General features: G+C 41.6%; 2 protein-coding genes across 2 annotated transcripts; both read left to right on the forward strand.

Moving 5' to 3' along the window:
- Positions 1 to 4,724: 4,724 nt before the first annotated feature.
- On the forward strand, positions 4,725 to 8,516 carry LOC310793120 (C-C motif chemokine 3-like). The gene is made up of 3 exons (XM_083654871.1): positions 4,725 to 4,855; positions 5,967 to 6,081; positions 7,589 to 8,516. The coding sequence occupies exons 1-3, from the start codon at positions 4,789 to 4,791 to the stop codon at positions 7,698 to 7,700; spliced, it is 294 nt and encodes a 97-aa protein (XP_083510997.1). The 5' UTR covers positions 4,725 to 4,788; the 3' UTR covers positions 7,701 to 8,516.
- Positions 8,517 to 14,032: 5,516 nt separating this feature from the next.
- LOC310793272 (C-C motif chemokine 3-like) lies at positions 14,033 to 16,908 on the forward strand. Its single transcript, XM_083655063.1, has 3 exons — positions 14,033 to 14,194; positions 14,514 to 14,628; positions 15,989 to 16,908. Exons 1-3 carry the CDS (start codon positions 14,128 to 14,130, stop codon positions 16,104 to 16,106), a joined length of 300 nt encoding a protein of 99 aa, XP_083511189.1. The 5' UTR covers positions 14,033 to 14,127; the 3' UTR covers positions 16,107 to 16,908.
- Positions 16,909 to 16,996: the final 88 nt, after the last annotated feature.

A 16,996-nucleotide genomic window follows, 5' to 3' on the forward strand; every position in this document is an offset into this window, starting at 1 on the left:
TCTTGTGTTAGGTTGCACTTGTTTGTTTCAGCACTTGCTATTTGTTGCAAGTCCCTATTGCTTTTTCTCTGTTCCCTGTGTACATGTCTGCACTTGTATACGACCCCTGGGTTGAGTAACCTGTATCAATTATGTTTGGATATGCTTCACCCTGAGAGGTGCTGATTGCACCACCCACACCAGCCACCCATAGAGCCTATTAGCCTATGATTGGCAGTTTATATATATGGGTGGTGTCAGTCACCAAACATTTCTGACCTGAAGAAGATCCAATAGGATCGAAACGTTGTCCATTCTTGTTCCCAATAAACTATACGGCATGGAGTAAGTGTGCAGGCTCTACCTTTTTTCATTTATCTGAGCTCTTTTGCTATAGCCTTGCACCTGTATACGTGATGTGCGTATCATTTTTCCCTTTCAGCATTCTATGACATTTCACTCTATGACGTGTATAATGTTGATATACACGGATCTAGAAATGTGATAGTATGCAACATGTTTTTGGTTCAGAAACATGATATTCTACATATCCGTGGATTGCAGAAACGTAGATTGTGGACACTTTAATCTGGCGACCAAGCTGTCCAATAGGGCTGGCTATACCAGTACCAGTACCAGTACCCTTAAAGTGATACCGATACCAATAGAGGAGTACTTCATTCTTCTTCTTTTTTTAGACGCCATACTTTTGAATGTTTTGATGGCATCTCAGCACGCTAAACTAGTGGTTCTACTGTTTCACATCAAGGACCCCTAAACTGACACAAATTAGACCACGGACCCCCGTTTGATAAGACTTTGTCCCCATCTGATACGGTTTTTGCTTTTAGATGTTCACTTTACAGAAAGTGTAAGAAACCCATGACCAAAATAGCCATACATTCTGTCATTGTGTTGCTATGGATGGAATTATAGTGAAAATAAATGATCCCCCTTTTGCTGGGGACCCCCTGCAACCTCCTCAAGGACCCCTGGGGGTCCCCGGACCCCACTTTGAGAAACACTGCGCTAAACCGCCAACACCGTGCCACTGCCACATGCACCGCTCGACTTCACCGCCACAGACTGTACGGGTTGTAGCTGCTGCGGTCGTGGCCCAATCACATATCGCATTAAATCAAAGAACGCTTGCCGTGATTGGCTGTGAGCAAAACCATACAAATAGTAATTTTTTTCTCAAACTGTGTACAAAAAGGATCGAATACAGGTATCGTTTGACTGGAGATGTTTTGATACTGGGTTATTTTGGTCGATATTTTAAAGGTATCGAGTACTGATACAGCCTTAACTGTCCCCACCCCCAAAAACATCCATTTTAACTTATACATATATATTTAATTTCAGATATTGAGTCTTAAAATCTTAGTGAAAGAATCATGGGAGATTTTCTTGATACTAGTGGAGTGATGTTCCTCATTTTGCCTTGTTTCAAGATATGGACACTTGTTAGACCATGGAACACGTGAAACTGCAACTTTCAGTACCTCACTGTCACTGGCAGAATTAAGAAAAACATTTTAAGATTGAACTCATGACTGTCTGACATCTTTCATCACATGTTCTGATGGGTATTGGGTGGGTGATATGAGTGGGCGGGTGGGAAGAGGGCTCATACATCCTGGCTAATGTATTTCAATAATGTCATGTACCTGTATTGAATGAATGATGTCAATAAAAAGTTGATCACAATAACAAAAAGATTGAACATATGACAAAATAAATGTACCGCAGGTCTGGTGAGCTGAAAGATCTGAAGCAAAAATGTTGTAAAGTACCGAATAAACTACAGCTGTCCATACTGCTACATTGTGCCTTCATGAATGGCTGGTCAGGCGCGAGGGAATGTATGACTAACTATGCTGAGAAACTGAGAATCTGACTAATTCTGAACTTACAGTAACTAAAGAGCAGCTATGAGTAATGCGTACAATACCCCCCCATACAGGTATAGCCATCACAGAGACATCACTTTTTTAAGGTACATTATGCATGGAAAAGACAATTGCTGCTCGCTATTTCTCTGCCTTTAAGGAGTGCCAATTTTATATTATAATACGCCTGTACTGCTTTAATCATCCGAGAAAGAATACGCTCCTGATAAAGGATTATAGATCGATCGATAGATCAGTTGGTCGATAGATCGGTCGATAGATAGATTGATAGATCGATAGATCGATAGATAGACAGATAGATAGATAGATAGACAGATAGACAGATAGAGAGATAGAGAGATAGATAGATAGATAGATAGAGAGATAGATAGATAGATAGATAGATAGATAGATAGATAGATAGATACGGTAGATAGATAGATAGATAGATAGATAGATAGATAGATAGATAGATAGATAGATAGATAGATAGATAGATAGGTTTGTGCACACTGCCAAAATACATAGTCTGCCTAAGGAATCCCACAGGGCTCATTAACATTGCTGTTTTGCGACATCTGAAAAAACCTTAAGAATTCCCAAACTGGTTTTGTCACTGTGCAGTCTGCCTCAAGGAGAAAAGGGTGGCATTCTAAATGAACCATGGTGGTGCACATTGAATTTTGTTATGGATTTATATTTTGGGCTGATGATTATTATGAACATGCCCCAAAAAACAAAAACAAACAAATGTTCCTGTCCTCCAGGACAGAAGTATTGAGAAAAAGGTGTCATTCTAAATAAATGGACATTCTCCACCTGTGACATCACTTGTTGCTGGATGTTCTACTGGGTCTGACATCACAGGTGTACAGTTTCATTTCAGGAACAGTGGCCAACTGCTTTACCAAAATGATTCTAGATGCAGCTACGTATGTGTGGTAAAAAAAAGGAAGAAAAAAATAGATAAAGAAAACATCATTGCTATATTATACCCCTCCCACATAATGTGGTCTCCAACCTGCACCAGGCTCTTTAATTAAACATCCCAACATGTGACGTTTCAAGCTACTACTCTTCTTCTGAAGAAGAGCAGCAGCCGTAGCTGGAACATCAGCTAGCGGGGGCAACAGTGTGGGGACTTTTCTCTCTTCTTTTGGTCCAGCAACAGTGTGGGGACGTTTCTTTTATGCTCTCTTCATTTGGTCCAGCAACAGTGTGGGGACTTTTCTTTTATGCTCTGTTCATTTGGTCCAGCAACAGTGTGGGGACTTTTCTTTTATGCTCTCTTCTTTTGGTCCAGCACCTCCCTTGAAGGCTTAGGATCTGCATGACTACTTCACAGTATTGAACTGCCGAGCCGGGGGAATATTACCGTCAAGCAGCAAGTAGCAAGCAAGTAGGTGACGTCAGGTCTAGGTCAAAGGTCATGGCCAAACTCAAAGCCCCTCTTATATGGGAGAGACCACCACGTTCCACACGTCATGCGCTCTGCACATGGCTGAACTCTATGAATGGAGGTGTGAATAGGGGAGATGTATTCCGCTGCAGTTACCCTACCCGGTATTTACAAAACAAAATCACTGAAGGGAAAGTTCTGTCAAAAAAAACTATGTATCCTTACACATTTTTAAGTGGGTATTTGGAAATCCTGGAGCTTTCTTAGTGGGTATATACAGCATACCTGTGTATCACGTAGACTACACCACTGGTTGCGCGTGTTACCAAGCACACAAATCAGACCAAAAGGAGGATAAGATGCTCTGGAGTATAGCCTAGTAAAACAGTTCTAAGATAGAGCAATCAACATTAAATCTTTTCCATTTTCGAAAAAGGGACATTCATTGTTGCCGTTTTTTTACCTTCACAGTAGCACCTTTGCTGAAGTTCAACTGGTTGTCAATTTATATCCCTAAGTATTTAAAGGTCTTAAGTCTTTCAATGGTTACATTGTTTTGAGGTTTTTGAATTAGGACAGACTAAATGGCTAATTAGTGGCCCAAATTAGTCAACACAGGTTCAGCACCATGGAGAGCTCCATTCGTTATACTGATGGAGCTCACCTGAGTAGAGGAGCAAAGCTGGCCTAATATGGGTCCAAGGTTACATAGGAATGTTGCTTAGTTTAGGTAGGGCCTACTTTTCCATTTCTTCCCCACCAAAAGGTCAAGTTGGGGTTTTATTCAAGGAACAAGACAGTGTCGGTTTTAGTTTTTGGTGAGGGGGAATAAACGTTGTTGCCTCTTTTATATTAATTACGACAACATTTTAGATTCACATATTTGTGCCTGTCTGTCTCATACTGTATTACGGTATATTGATTGTAAAGCACTCACTCATTAGTTTACATTGTATTATGTGGGTTTACTGGCCTGTTTTGTCCTGTTGTGGGTTTGACCATCAGCTGGTATTGCTGGTCAACCACAGTACTTCATTAAACTGAGCTTCCGTGGAACGCTACTTCTTTCTAAAAGACACTCGCTTACTCACTCAATTAGGCAATTTGTAGAAATATGTCAATGGTGTCACTGAAAGTTGTGTGAAACAGGAGGATGGAAAGTTAGGCACACTCCCAAACAGTCACATGGCATATACCATAGAACAAACAACAGATTTCACAGGGAGAGCACATATATATAGTCTACTTCCTCTTCCATCAGAGAGCTTGGTGTTATGTTTGTTTTGGGAAGTGAAATACAGATGCAAACGTGGAACTCCCACTCTCGGTAACCCCCCCACGGAGGGACTGGGCTACGTAATGTCCCGAGAGTCCAACCGGTTCTTCCCCTGCTGCCTGTACTGTATAAAGGGAACAGGTGTAACGGAGCAGAGAGCCACACATCACCACAGCAGTAACAGCTTCCCAGTCACTTCTATCAGGCTGTACTGACCACAAAGAACACACACTCTCTCCAGCATGGCTGCTCCTCGTCTCGCTCTGTCTGTGTTCGTGCTGCTGCTGGCTGTCATCACCCTGAGCCAAGGTAAGAGCCCAACACCTAAAACTCAGTGTGTGAGTGTGTGTGAGTGTGTGTGTGTGTGTGTGTGTGTGTGTGTGTGTGTGTGTGTGTGTGTGTGTGTGTGTGTGTGTGTGTGTGTGTGTGTGTGTGTGTGTGTGTGTGTGTGTGTGTGTGTGTGTGTGTGAGAGAGAGAGAGAGAGAGAGAGAGAGAGATGATAGGGCAATTTATAGTAGGCTACATGACTATAACCACTGACTATCATCGATGTCCAATGGACACCGTCGTGATGATAGTCAGTGGTCATGGTCGGTGGTTACCATGTAGCCTACTATAAACTGCACTTTAGACCAGTCAGATCTGGTCCTGTCAGTGTGATCCACCTCTGAAATGACAGTATTTGATTGATTACATATTTATTGTGGAATTGCTCATTACAGGTTATCTATATAAGAGCTTAACCTGAATTAGTTCTAATGGCATCTTTTGGTCAGATGCCAAACAAATATGCATGAATGATAGTGAGAGTAGTACCCTCCTAGTTCATTCAGAGTTTTAGTTTGGGACAAAATGAAAATGATCCAATTGACGTGAAAAACATCATTGGATCACAGTCAAAAATGGACTGAAGACGGGTCTGAAATGTTTGTGTCATTTGTTCCCTTGCTGCTGCTGCTTGCCATAATAATTCTACAATTTGTAAGAGTCTTAAAAACAGAATTTAGACGATGGGAGCTAGAACTCTCCTGCTGGATAGATCCACACACATTGGTTGTGTACAAGAACTATGGTTCAAATGTAAAGATATTGAATATTGGCACAAAATATCAGCTCTCAGCAGCTTCAATTAAACAATTCAATAAAAAATCAGTAGCCTTTTAAAAACCCATACCAGTCGAACCCTGGTGTGTGTGTGTGTGTGTGTGTGTGTGTGTGTGTGTGTGTGTGTGTGTGTGTGTGTGTGTGTGTGTGTGTGTTTGTGTGTGTGTGTGTGTGTGTGTGTGTGTGTGTGTGTGTGTGTGTGTGTGTGTGTGTGTGTGTGTGTGTGTGTGTGTGTGTGTGTGTGTGTGTGTGTGTGTGTGCATGCATGTGTGTTGTATCTTGCTGAGATGTTCATTCTCAGGTGTTTGTTGGTAGGAATGCGTGGTCCTGGGCCGAAGAAATGCTGCTTCAAATTCGTTAAGGTTCAGCCCACAGCGAGAGTGATCGATTACTTCAGGACCAGCCAGAAGTGCTCCAACCCTGGCGTGCTGTAAGTAGGGCACACTACACTACAGTATAACAATAGGCTGTTACTGGGTGTGTATAATTATTACCAACATCATCTAGATCAACATCTATCATTATCTACAGATAATCATCAATCATTATCAATATCTACACGTCAACATCTACAGTACATGGTCACTAACATCAATCACAACGCCGGCATAATCTTCAACAACAGCATCTTCATCATCATCATCATCACCAACATTATCTCATCATCCATATCGACAGAAATTTCTGACAAATCTATATTGTATTATAATAACACATCGTATCGTATTGTATTATAACATACTGTAATGTATTATAAAGTATCGTATTATAACACATCATATCATAACATATTGTATAACACATTACATCGTAGCATACCGTATTGTATTATAACACATCATATCGTATCGTATCGTATCGTATTGTATTATATAACATATCGTATCATATTATATCATATCGTATCGTATCATATTATAACATATCGTATTGTATTGTATCGTATTATAACATATTGTGGTCTCTGTGGTCATTGTTGATGTGGTCTCATCGGCACTCTTCACAACATTAGGGGTGTAACCCCGGTGCCCTAGCTAAATTCACACACAGGCCTTCCATCATGGCCACCTAATCATCCCTCATTACTTAATTGGCACATTCAGTCCTCAACTCTCCACCGTGATGCTGATGTGTGGTGAGCCTTCTGGAGCAAACTGGCTGCTGTGCATCACCCAGGTGGGTGCTACACATCAGTGGTGGATGAGTTGAGCTCCCCTCCCCTGATATGTGAAGCGCTTTGAGTATCTAGAAAGGCGCTATATAAATCCAATTAATTAATAATAATAATAATAATAATAAATTCAATTTATATAGCACGCTTTAAAATCCAAGGATTTCACAAGGTGCTTTACAGATGCATGATAAAAAAACACGATAAAAACAAAAACAATCAAGCAATCAAACAGGGAAAAAGATATAAAAAATAAATATAAAGGAATAGCTACTAAAAGAATAAAAAGATAAAAGGATAAAAACATAAAAATATAAAACGTGTAAATGGAGAGGGAGGACCCTAGGGGAAAGCTAAAATAAATAAGTGGGTTTTGAGTTTTGATTTAAAAACGTCAAACGAGTCTGTAGCCCTAATTATTATTATTATCATTATTATAACATATCGTATCGTAACATATCGTGTAACACATCATATGTATTGCATGATAACATATCGTATTGTATTATAACATTGTATTGTATTATAACACAACGGATCGGATCGTATTATAACACATTGTATCGTATTGTATTATAACACATTGTATCGTATTGTATTATAACACATTGTATCATATTGTATTATAACACATTGTATCTTATCATAATCATATATCATCATCACCAACAACATCAATCCCAGTCACCATCGTCACCATCATGGTGCCTATACTCCCTCTGAAATGTTGAGCCTGTCTAACTGTCTGTTTGCTCCTCCCCTCCAGGCTGGAGATGCGGTCTGGTAAACGGCTGTGTGCCAGACCTTCAGACAGCTGGGTGCAGGACATCATCAGCAAGCTGGACAACATCCTCCCTGGAGAGAAGAGCGGCATCTAACCACGGCAACACCATATATATGCACCACTAGAGCCACTAAGAGAGGGATTCGGTCCGGTGTGTGCATCGCGATGCTGCAACATATCTAACTAAACTAACAACTGTTGACTGCAAATATGTAACTACCTTTCTGACTATGTTGCCATATAAGAACCTATACGCTAGATTCTGATTTATATTTCAAAATATGCTGAATAATTGTGAATAATACTGTATATCCTGGCAAGCTGCTTCAAGTACATATATCAATGTATAATAATGTCCTGGGATGAGCACGTACAGTTGATTTGAAATATTAGTAAATACATTCATAAATAATGCATATTGGGATAAGCACATATTTTAAAATAGACTCTTGGATAATAATAAGAAAGATTTACACACATTCCATATTGTATTTTTTTTTATATATTTTTGTAATACTAACTTATTTTATCTGTGTCAAAACATAACATAGGCCTACAAGTTATTCAAATGTGTGTAATATAGGGAGCCTATGTTTTTGTGTGGGTGTTTATACTGTACAACATTGTTGCACAATTGACTTATACAGAAAAAAACTGAAACACCCCTTGGCATCATCAATAGAATATAAGCTATCAGCTTGACCACTATAGACTGAACCACTGTGAGCTATTTGTCAGGTCTTATATATCTGAATGTACAACCAGATGCAAATAACATAACGAATGTTGCTGTTAGTTGATGGAATGTGTCATGTGACTAGAAGAGTGATGTGTGTAATATCTACGAATTACAATCATGTTTTAAAGTGTTAAATTCTGTATGCTTCGGGTCTATACTTACTGGATTAAATAAAGCATGTGAAAGTCTACCGCTGCATCAATTGACTGTAACCTGATAACACACTTTTCGTTCTGCCACTAGAGTCAAGTCAAGTCAAGTCAAGTTTATTTGTATAGCCCTAATTCACAAGCATGTCCCAGAGGGCTTCACAGAAAATATGTCTAGCTAATTCTAGCTGACACAACAGTAGCAAATTACAGAATAAAGATAACACATTGAACAATTGATAGAGAAATATAGAAAATATAGGAGAGAGCAGAGGAGAGAGCAGGAGAAGGGAGCTGGCAGGGGGAATGTGAGAGAGTGATGGGGTAGGGAGGGAATGGGAAATGTTGGAGAGTATTCATTCATTCATTCATTCATTCAATCTTTATTTAAACTCGAAAATTAATTGAGGACAAGCCTCATTTGCAATGATGTCGAGTATTACACAATAGCCCCCCAAAAAAATACATACATAATAAATACAGTAAATGTACAAAATGCAAACATAATAAATGGTAAACATATAAAGTGTGTACGGTCAACCAAAACAAGTGCAGGTTATGGTGGTGGAATGGTTGGTGATCAGAGATTTAAGCTGACCGAAAGATACCAGGGTATCGAGTTTTAGTGTTTGTTGAATGGTGTTCCATGTATGAGGTGCACAGTAGTTAAAAGCAGTTTTTCCAAGTTCCGTATGAACTGTTGGTATCATAAGAGTGAGCCAGTTGGTGGCACGTGTGTTATAGTAGCCAGATTTCCACTTCAGTAACGAAGTGAGGTAATTTGGGCAGTCTCCAATTAAGGCTTTATATAAAACAAATGCCAGTGCAATTTTCGCCTTTGTGCTACGAACACCAGCCAACGCTATTATATAAAACACAGTGATGAGGATCATATTTATCACCGGTGATAAATCTAATGGCTGAGTGATATACAGAGTCTAGGGGCTTAAGAATAGAATTTTTTGCCTCAGTTTACTGGCAAGAGTGTCCACATGATATTTAAAATTAAGTTGTGTTCATCCAGCCAGATACCAAGATATTTATATTCTGGGACTCTCTCAATATTAGATCCATCTACAGTAGATATATGCAAGTTGTTATAAACAATGTCTTTGGCCCGAGAGAACAGCATAAATTTGGTCTTACTAGCATTAAGCACCAATTTAAGATTTATAAGGGCATCCTGCAAGGCACTAAAGGTGATTTGCAGATTCTCAGTGGCCAATTTCACAGAATCCGCAACACAATAGATAATAGTGTCATCCACGTAGAGATGACACTGACAACCACTAAGTGAAGAAACAATATTATTAATATAAACAGTAAATAAGACAGGGCCCAGGATTGAACCTTGAGGGACACCTTTAGTAATGGACAGAAACTCTGACTGAGCAGTTCCTGTTTATACACATTGTTGCCTCTCAGACAAATAGTTTTTAAACCAACTACAAGCATTTGCATCAAGGCCAATATCACACAATCTTTTTAATAGAAGGGAATGGTCAACCGTATCAAATGCCTTTGAAAGATCTACAAACAGGGCAGCACAATGTTTTTGCTTGTCAAGGGCAGATACAATGTAATTTATGACTAAAGTGGTGGCAGAGATTGTGCTATGGTTTTCTCTAAAGCCTGATTGATGTGGGGTCAATATGGAGTATTTAGAAAGGTTCCAGGATTTTTGATAGACAGGACAGTTTGGATATTGGTCGATAATTATTTAGGTCACTTTTATCTCCTCCTTTATGCAAGGGGGTTACATGGGCTGTTTTCCAGGCTATAGGGACTGTACCTGTTAACAGAGAAAGATTAAAAATATGTGTTACCTGTTCTGAGATCAAGGGTGCAGCCAATTTAAGGAAAAAGGGGGCTAGATTATCCTCTCCTGTTGATTTCCTGGTGTCAATTGATTGTCGAGCTTCTAAAACAAGATTATTTGTGAGGGGCTGGAAATGGAATTGGGGTATAGGAGGTGGGGAAGGAGCAGGGGAAGGGGGAAAGAGGAGAGAGCAGGAGAGGGGAGGGGGAGGGAGAGCAGGGGGATGTGGGGGAGAAGAGAGCAGGGAGAGGGAGGAGGTGGGAAGAGAATGGGAAATGTGGGGGAGGAGAGAACGGAGAAGGAGAGGTGGGGAAAGTAGCAGGGGAAGGGGGAAAGAAAGAGAATGGGTGCCATGCTTTAAAATGGAGTGGATGCCATGCTTTAGAAAAGTGGAGGGGGGGGGGTTCGGGAACGGGAGGCGGTGGGGAGGGAGAGCAGGGGGAGTATGAGAGACAATATGGAGAGAACAGGGAAAGGAGGGCTAACTGACACAACAGTAACAAATTACAGTAGTAATAATAATAACACATCGAACAATCATATATGATAGAGAAATATAGACACACATTTTACAAACAGACATATGTCGATTTCTTTGCAACCAAACTATGCTTAACTTAATTTGCTGCAAGCCTTTAGTAGTGAATCCCTTTGCCAAATAAACACATGTTCATAGAGCTTATGGGTGCCTCGCTTTAGGGTAGAATGGGTGCCATGCTTTAAAATAGTGGCGTGATAGTGAGAGGGGATAGAATGGGTGCCATGCTTTGGAGTAGAATGGGTACTATGCTTTAGAATAATGGGGGAAGGGGGAAAGAGGAGAGAGCAGGAGAGGGGAGGAGGGAGGGAGAGCAGGGGGATGTGGGGGAGGAGAGAGCAGGGAGAGGGAGGAGGTGGGGAGAGAATGGGAAATGTGGGGGAGGAGAGAACAGAGAAGGAGAGGTGGGAGGGTGCAGGGGATGGAGAGCAGGGGGAATGTGAGAGAGGAGAGAGCAGGAAGTGGCATGGAATGGGGAAAATTGGGGAGGAGAGGAGGAGGGGAAGGAGCAGGGGAGGGGAGAAAGAGGAGAGAGCAGGAGAAGGGAGGGGGGAGAGCGGTGGGATGTTGGGGAGGAGAGAGCATGGAAAGAGAGGAGGTGGGGAGGGAATGGGAAATGTGGGAGAGGAGAGAACAGGAAGGGGAAGTGGGGAAGGAGCAGGGGAAGGGGGAAAGAGAAAGAGAGGGAAGGGAGAAGATCAGACAAACTGACTACTCTAGACATTAACCAGAACTAACTAGGACACAGGGGATCTAGTTAATCTACAGCCTAGTCTGGCCTGTCCTATTCTGCTCTAGTCTGAATCTTAGCCTGAACACTATAACAGGTCTACAGCCTATAGTTAGGCTGTAGCTAATCTATCGCCTACCTAAGCTATTCTAACCTACCGGCAGCCCTCGACCAGTGATGGTGAGCACCGATGCCCCCCACCCCGGCCGCCGCCCCCACACACATAAGGCGTGGGAGAGATGGCCAGGCCGGGACACAGCGGCACCCCCTCACCCCCAGTGCACGCAAGAAAACCTTTCCACCACATGGATTGCCACATCACATGGATTGCCACAGCTCAGCGTCCAGAACACTATACCTATTTCAGTTACTCAGTGACTTGGCTGAGGAGGAACCTTGTGAGGCCGATGTACTGTAGGGATCCAGCTATGGACTCCATCTGGGGACCCCCCTAGAGAGCGCACCTAGACCATTTACCCAGTTAAACCTACTAGAAACCCATTTAAAAGGTCATGATTTGTTGGGGTTGGGGTTAGGGTTAGAAGCGGGGTTAGGTCCATCAATATTGTTCGGTATTTGCAAAACAAAATCACAGAAGTGAAAGTTCTGTCAAAAAACGATGTATCCTCCTTAGACATTTTTAAGTGGGTATTTGGAAATCCTGGAGCTTTCTTAGTGGGTATATACAGCATACCTGCGTATCACGTAGACTACACCACTGGTTGCGCATGTTACCAAGTACACAAATCAGACCAAAAGGAAGATAAGATGCTCTGGATTATAGCCTAGTAAAAACGTTCTAAGATAGAGCAATTGTTGCGTTTTTTTTACCTTCACATTAGTACATTCACTGAAATTGAACTGGTCGTCAATTTATATCCCTAAATATTTAAAGGTCTTAAGTCTTTCGATGGTTACATTGTTTTGAGGTTTTTGATTTAGGACAGACTAAATGGGCAAAGATGGCTAATTGGTGGCCCAAATGAGTCAACACGGGTTCAGCACCATGGAGAGCTCCATTTGTTATACTGATTAAGCTCACCTGAGTAAAGCTGGCCTAATATGGGTCCAAGGTTACATAGGAATGTTGCTTAGTTTAGGTAGGGCCTACTTCTCCATTTCTTCCCCACCAAAAGGTCACGTTGGGGTTTCATTCAAGGAACAAGACAGTGTCAGTTTTAGTTTTTGGTGAGGGGGAATAAACGTTGTTGCCTCTTTTATATTAATTACGACAACATTTTAGATTCACATATTTGTGCCTGTCTGTCTCATACTGTATTACGGTATATTGATTGTAAAGCGCTCACTCATTAGTTTACATTGTATTATGTGGGTTTACTGGCCTGTTTTGTCCTATTGTGGGTTTGACCATCAACTGGTATTGCTGGTCAACCACAGTACTTCATTAAACCGAGCTTCCGTGGAACGCTACTTCTTTCTAAAAGACACTCGCTTACTCACTCAATTAGGCAATTTGTAGAAATATGTAAAGAAAAAAAACATTGCATGGATGCATAACTGGGACGTATCCTCAGTGATGTACCCTGGGGTCATAGGATGTTTCGGGTCTCGCAACATCATACACCCTCACCCAGGTGACCCAGCCGGGGCTGGCCAAGCCCCAACTTACGTCCCAGTAGCTACCCACGGTCAGCCCTATAGGGAGGGTCGAAGGTGGTCACGCGGTCAGGGCCACTCAATCCGTTGCTCCGGAACTACTCTGCCGGGACCGGGGGAGGGAGAGGGCTCTGGTACGTAGAGGGACCAGGCTCTGTGGGTTGCCATCCGGCCGGGTTCCTCCCTCGTCTCACCAGGTCTACGAACTGTGCGCTGCACCAGACTCCCCCGCTCCAAACATCTCATTCCGAGGTGATGGTATCTTAGTGGACACCATGCAGTACCAGTACTTGGTGGCACTGCAGTCTCCACTTGCGGCTTGAATGGCCCTCCTAAAAGGCCTCTCGTGGGTTGTTGGGCTTCTTCCTCACGGAAGACGCAGGCTGGGGAGCTAACCCATACTGCTACCCGGGTGCCGTCCCTGTTCCGGCTGTCAACTGACTCTCCAGTAGTCACCAGTCTTTCCTGGTTGTCACGTAGTCTATTCCTATGAGTCACTGGCTAGGCCAGGCTAACTAATAAAGAAAAAAAACATCAATGATGTCACTGAAAGTTGTGTGAAACAGGAGGATGGAAAGTTAGGCACACTCCCAAACAGTCACATGGCATATACCATAGAACAAACAACAGATTTCACAGGGAGAGCACATAGTCTACTTCCTCTTCATCAGAGAGCTTGGTGTTATGTTTGTTTTGGGAAGTGAAATACAGATGCAAACGTGGAACTCCCACTCTCGGTAACCCCCCCACGGAGGGACTGGGCTACGTAATGTCCCGAGAGTCCAACGCGGTTCTTCCCCTGCTGCCTGTACTGTATAAAGGGAACAGGTGTAACGGAGCAGAGAGCCACACATCACAACAGCAGTGACAGCTTCCCAGTCACTTCTATCAGGCTGTACTGACCACAAAGAACACACACTCTCTCCAGCATGGCTGCTCCTCGTCTCGCTCTGTCTGTGTTCGTGCTGCTGCTGGCTGTCATCACCCTGAGCCAAGGTAAGAGCCCAACACCTAAAACTCAGTGTGTGAGTGTGTGTGTGTGTGTGTGTGTGTGTGTGTGTGTGTGTGTGTGTGTGTGTGTGTGTGTGTGTGTGTGTGTGTGTGTGTGTGTGTGTGTGTGTGTGTGTGTGTGTGTGTGTGTGTGTGTGTGTGTGTGTGTGGTGTGTGTGTGTGGTGTGTGTGTGTGTGTGTGTGTGTGTGTGTGTGTGTGTGTGTGTGTGTGTGTGTGTGTGTGTGTGTGTGTGTGTGTGTGTGTGTGTGCATGCATGTGTGTTGTATCTTGCTGAGATGTTCATTCTCAGGTGTTTGTTGGTAGGAATGCGTGGTCCTGGGCCGAAGAGATGCTGCTTCAAATTTGTTAAGGTTCAGCCCAAAGCGAAAGTGATCGATTACTTCAGGACCAGCCAGAAGTGCTCCAACCCTGGCGTGCTGTAAGTAGGGCACACTACACTACAGTATAACAATAGGCTGTTACTGGGTGTGTATAAATATTACCAACATCATCTAGATCAACATCTATCATTATCTACAGATAATCATCAATCATTATCAATATCTACACGTCAACATCTACAGTACATGGTCACTAACATCAATCACAAGACCGGCATAATCTTCAACAACATCACCTTCATCAACATCATCATCACCAACATTATCTCATCATCCATATCGACAGAAATTTCTGACAAATCTGGCAAAGTTTGTATTTGTATTATAATAACACATCGTATCGTATCGTATCGTATTGTATTATAACATATTAGAACGTATTATAAAGTATCATATTATAACATATCGTATTGTATTGTATCGTATTATAACATATTGTGGTCTCTGTGGTCGTTAAAGATCCCATCTGCACTCTTCACAACATCAGGGGTGTAACCCCGGTGCCCTGGCTAAAATTCCCACACAGGCCTTCCTTCAATCATGGCCACCTAATCATAGCCGAGGTAAACCCAGCCCCCACGTGACCTGCTCTCTCAGTTCCCAGTCACATAGTGACTGAGAACAGGTCTGAGAGCAGGTCACGTGGGGGATGGGTTTACCCAGGCTAACCTAATCATCCCTCATTACTTAATTGGCACATTCAGTCCTCAACTCTCCACCTGATAGCTGATGTGTGGTGAGCCTTCTGGAGCAAACTGGCTGCTGTGCACCACCCAGGTGGGTGCTACACATCAGTGGTGGATGAGTTGAGCCCCCCCTCCCCTGATATGTGAAGCGATTTGAGTATCTAGAAAGGCGCTATATAAATCCAATTAATTATTATTATTATCATTATTATAACATATCGTATCATAACATATCGTATCATAACATATCGTATCATAACATATCGTATCATCACATATCGTATCGTAACATATCGTGTAACACATCATATGTATTGCATGATAACATATCGTATTGTATTATAACATTGTATTGTATTATAACACATCGGATCGGATCGTATTATGACACATTGTATCGTATTGTATTATGACACATTGTATCGTATTCTATTATAACACATCATATCATATTATAATGTATTGTATAGTAACACATTGTATCATATTGTATTAACATTGTATTGTATTATAACACATCAGGATCGGATCGTATTATAACACATTGTATCGGATCGTATTATAACACATTGTATCTTATCATAATCATATTGTATCATCATTCATCATCACCAACAACATCAATCCCAGTCACCATCGTCACCATCATGGGGCCTATACTCCCTCTGAAATGTTGAGCCCATCTAACAGTCTCTTTGCTCCTCCCCTCCAGGCTGGAGATCGTGGCTGGTAAACAGCTGTGTGCCAGACCTTCAGACAGCTGGGTGCAGGACATCATCAGCAAGCTGGACAGCAGTAACATCCTCCCTGGAGAGAAGAGCAGCATCTAACCACGGCAACACCATATATGCACCACCAGAGCCACTGAGAGAGGGATTCGGTCCGGTGTGTGCATCGCGATGCTGCAACATTTCTAACTAAACTAACAACTGTTGACTGCAAATATGTAACTACCTTTCTATCTATGTTGCCATATAAGAACCTATACGCTAGATTCTGATTTATATTTCAAAATATGCTGAATAATTGTGAATAATACTGTATATCCTGGCAAGCTGCTTCAAGTACATCAATGTATAATAATGTCCTGGGATGAGCACGTACAGTTGATTTGAAATATTAGTAAATACATTCATAAATAATGCATATTGGGATTAGCACATATTTTAAAATAGACTCTTGGATAATAATAAGAAAGATTTACACACATTCCATATTGTATTTTTTTAATATATTTTTGTAATACTAACTTATTTTATCTGTGTCAAAACATAACATAGGCCTACAAGTTATTCAAATGTGTGTAATATAGGGAGCCTATGTTTTTGTGTGGGTGTTTATACTGTACAACATTGTTGCACAATTGACTTATACAGAAGAAAAAAAAACTGAAACACCCCTTGGCATCATCAATAGAATATAAACTATCAGCTTGACCACTATAGACTGAACCACTGTGAGCTATTTGTCAGGTCTTATATATCTGAATGTACAACCAGATGCAAATAACATAAAGAACGTTGCTGTTAGTTGATGGAATGTGTCATGTGACTAGAAGAGTGATGTGTGTAATATTTACAAGTTACAATCATGTTTTAAAGTGTTAAATTCTGTATGCTTCGGGTCTACTATATACTCTCTTACTGGATTAAATAAAGCATGTGAAAGTCTGCCGCTGCATCAATTGACTCTGTAACCTGATAACACACTTTTCGTTCTG

This window comes from Poromitra crassiceps (assembly GCF_964638095.1).
Source record: "Poromitra crassiceps genome assembly, chromosome: 18".
Lineage (NCBI taxonomy): Eukaryota > Metazoa > Chordata > Actinopteri > Beryciformes > Melamphaidae > Poromitra > Poromitra crassiceps.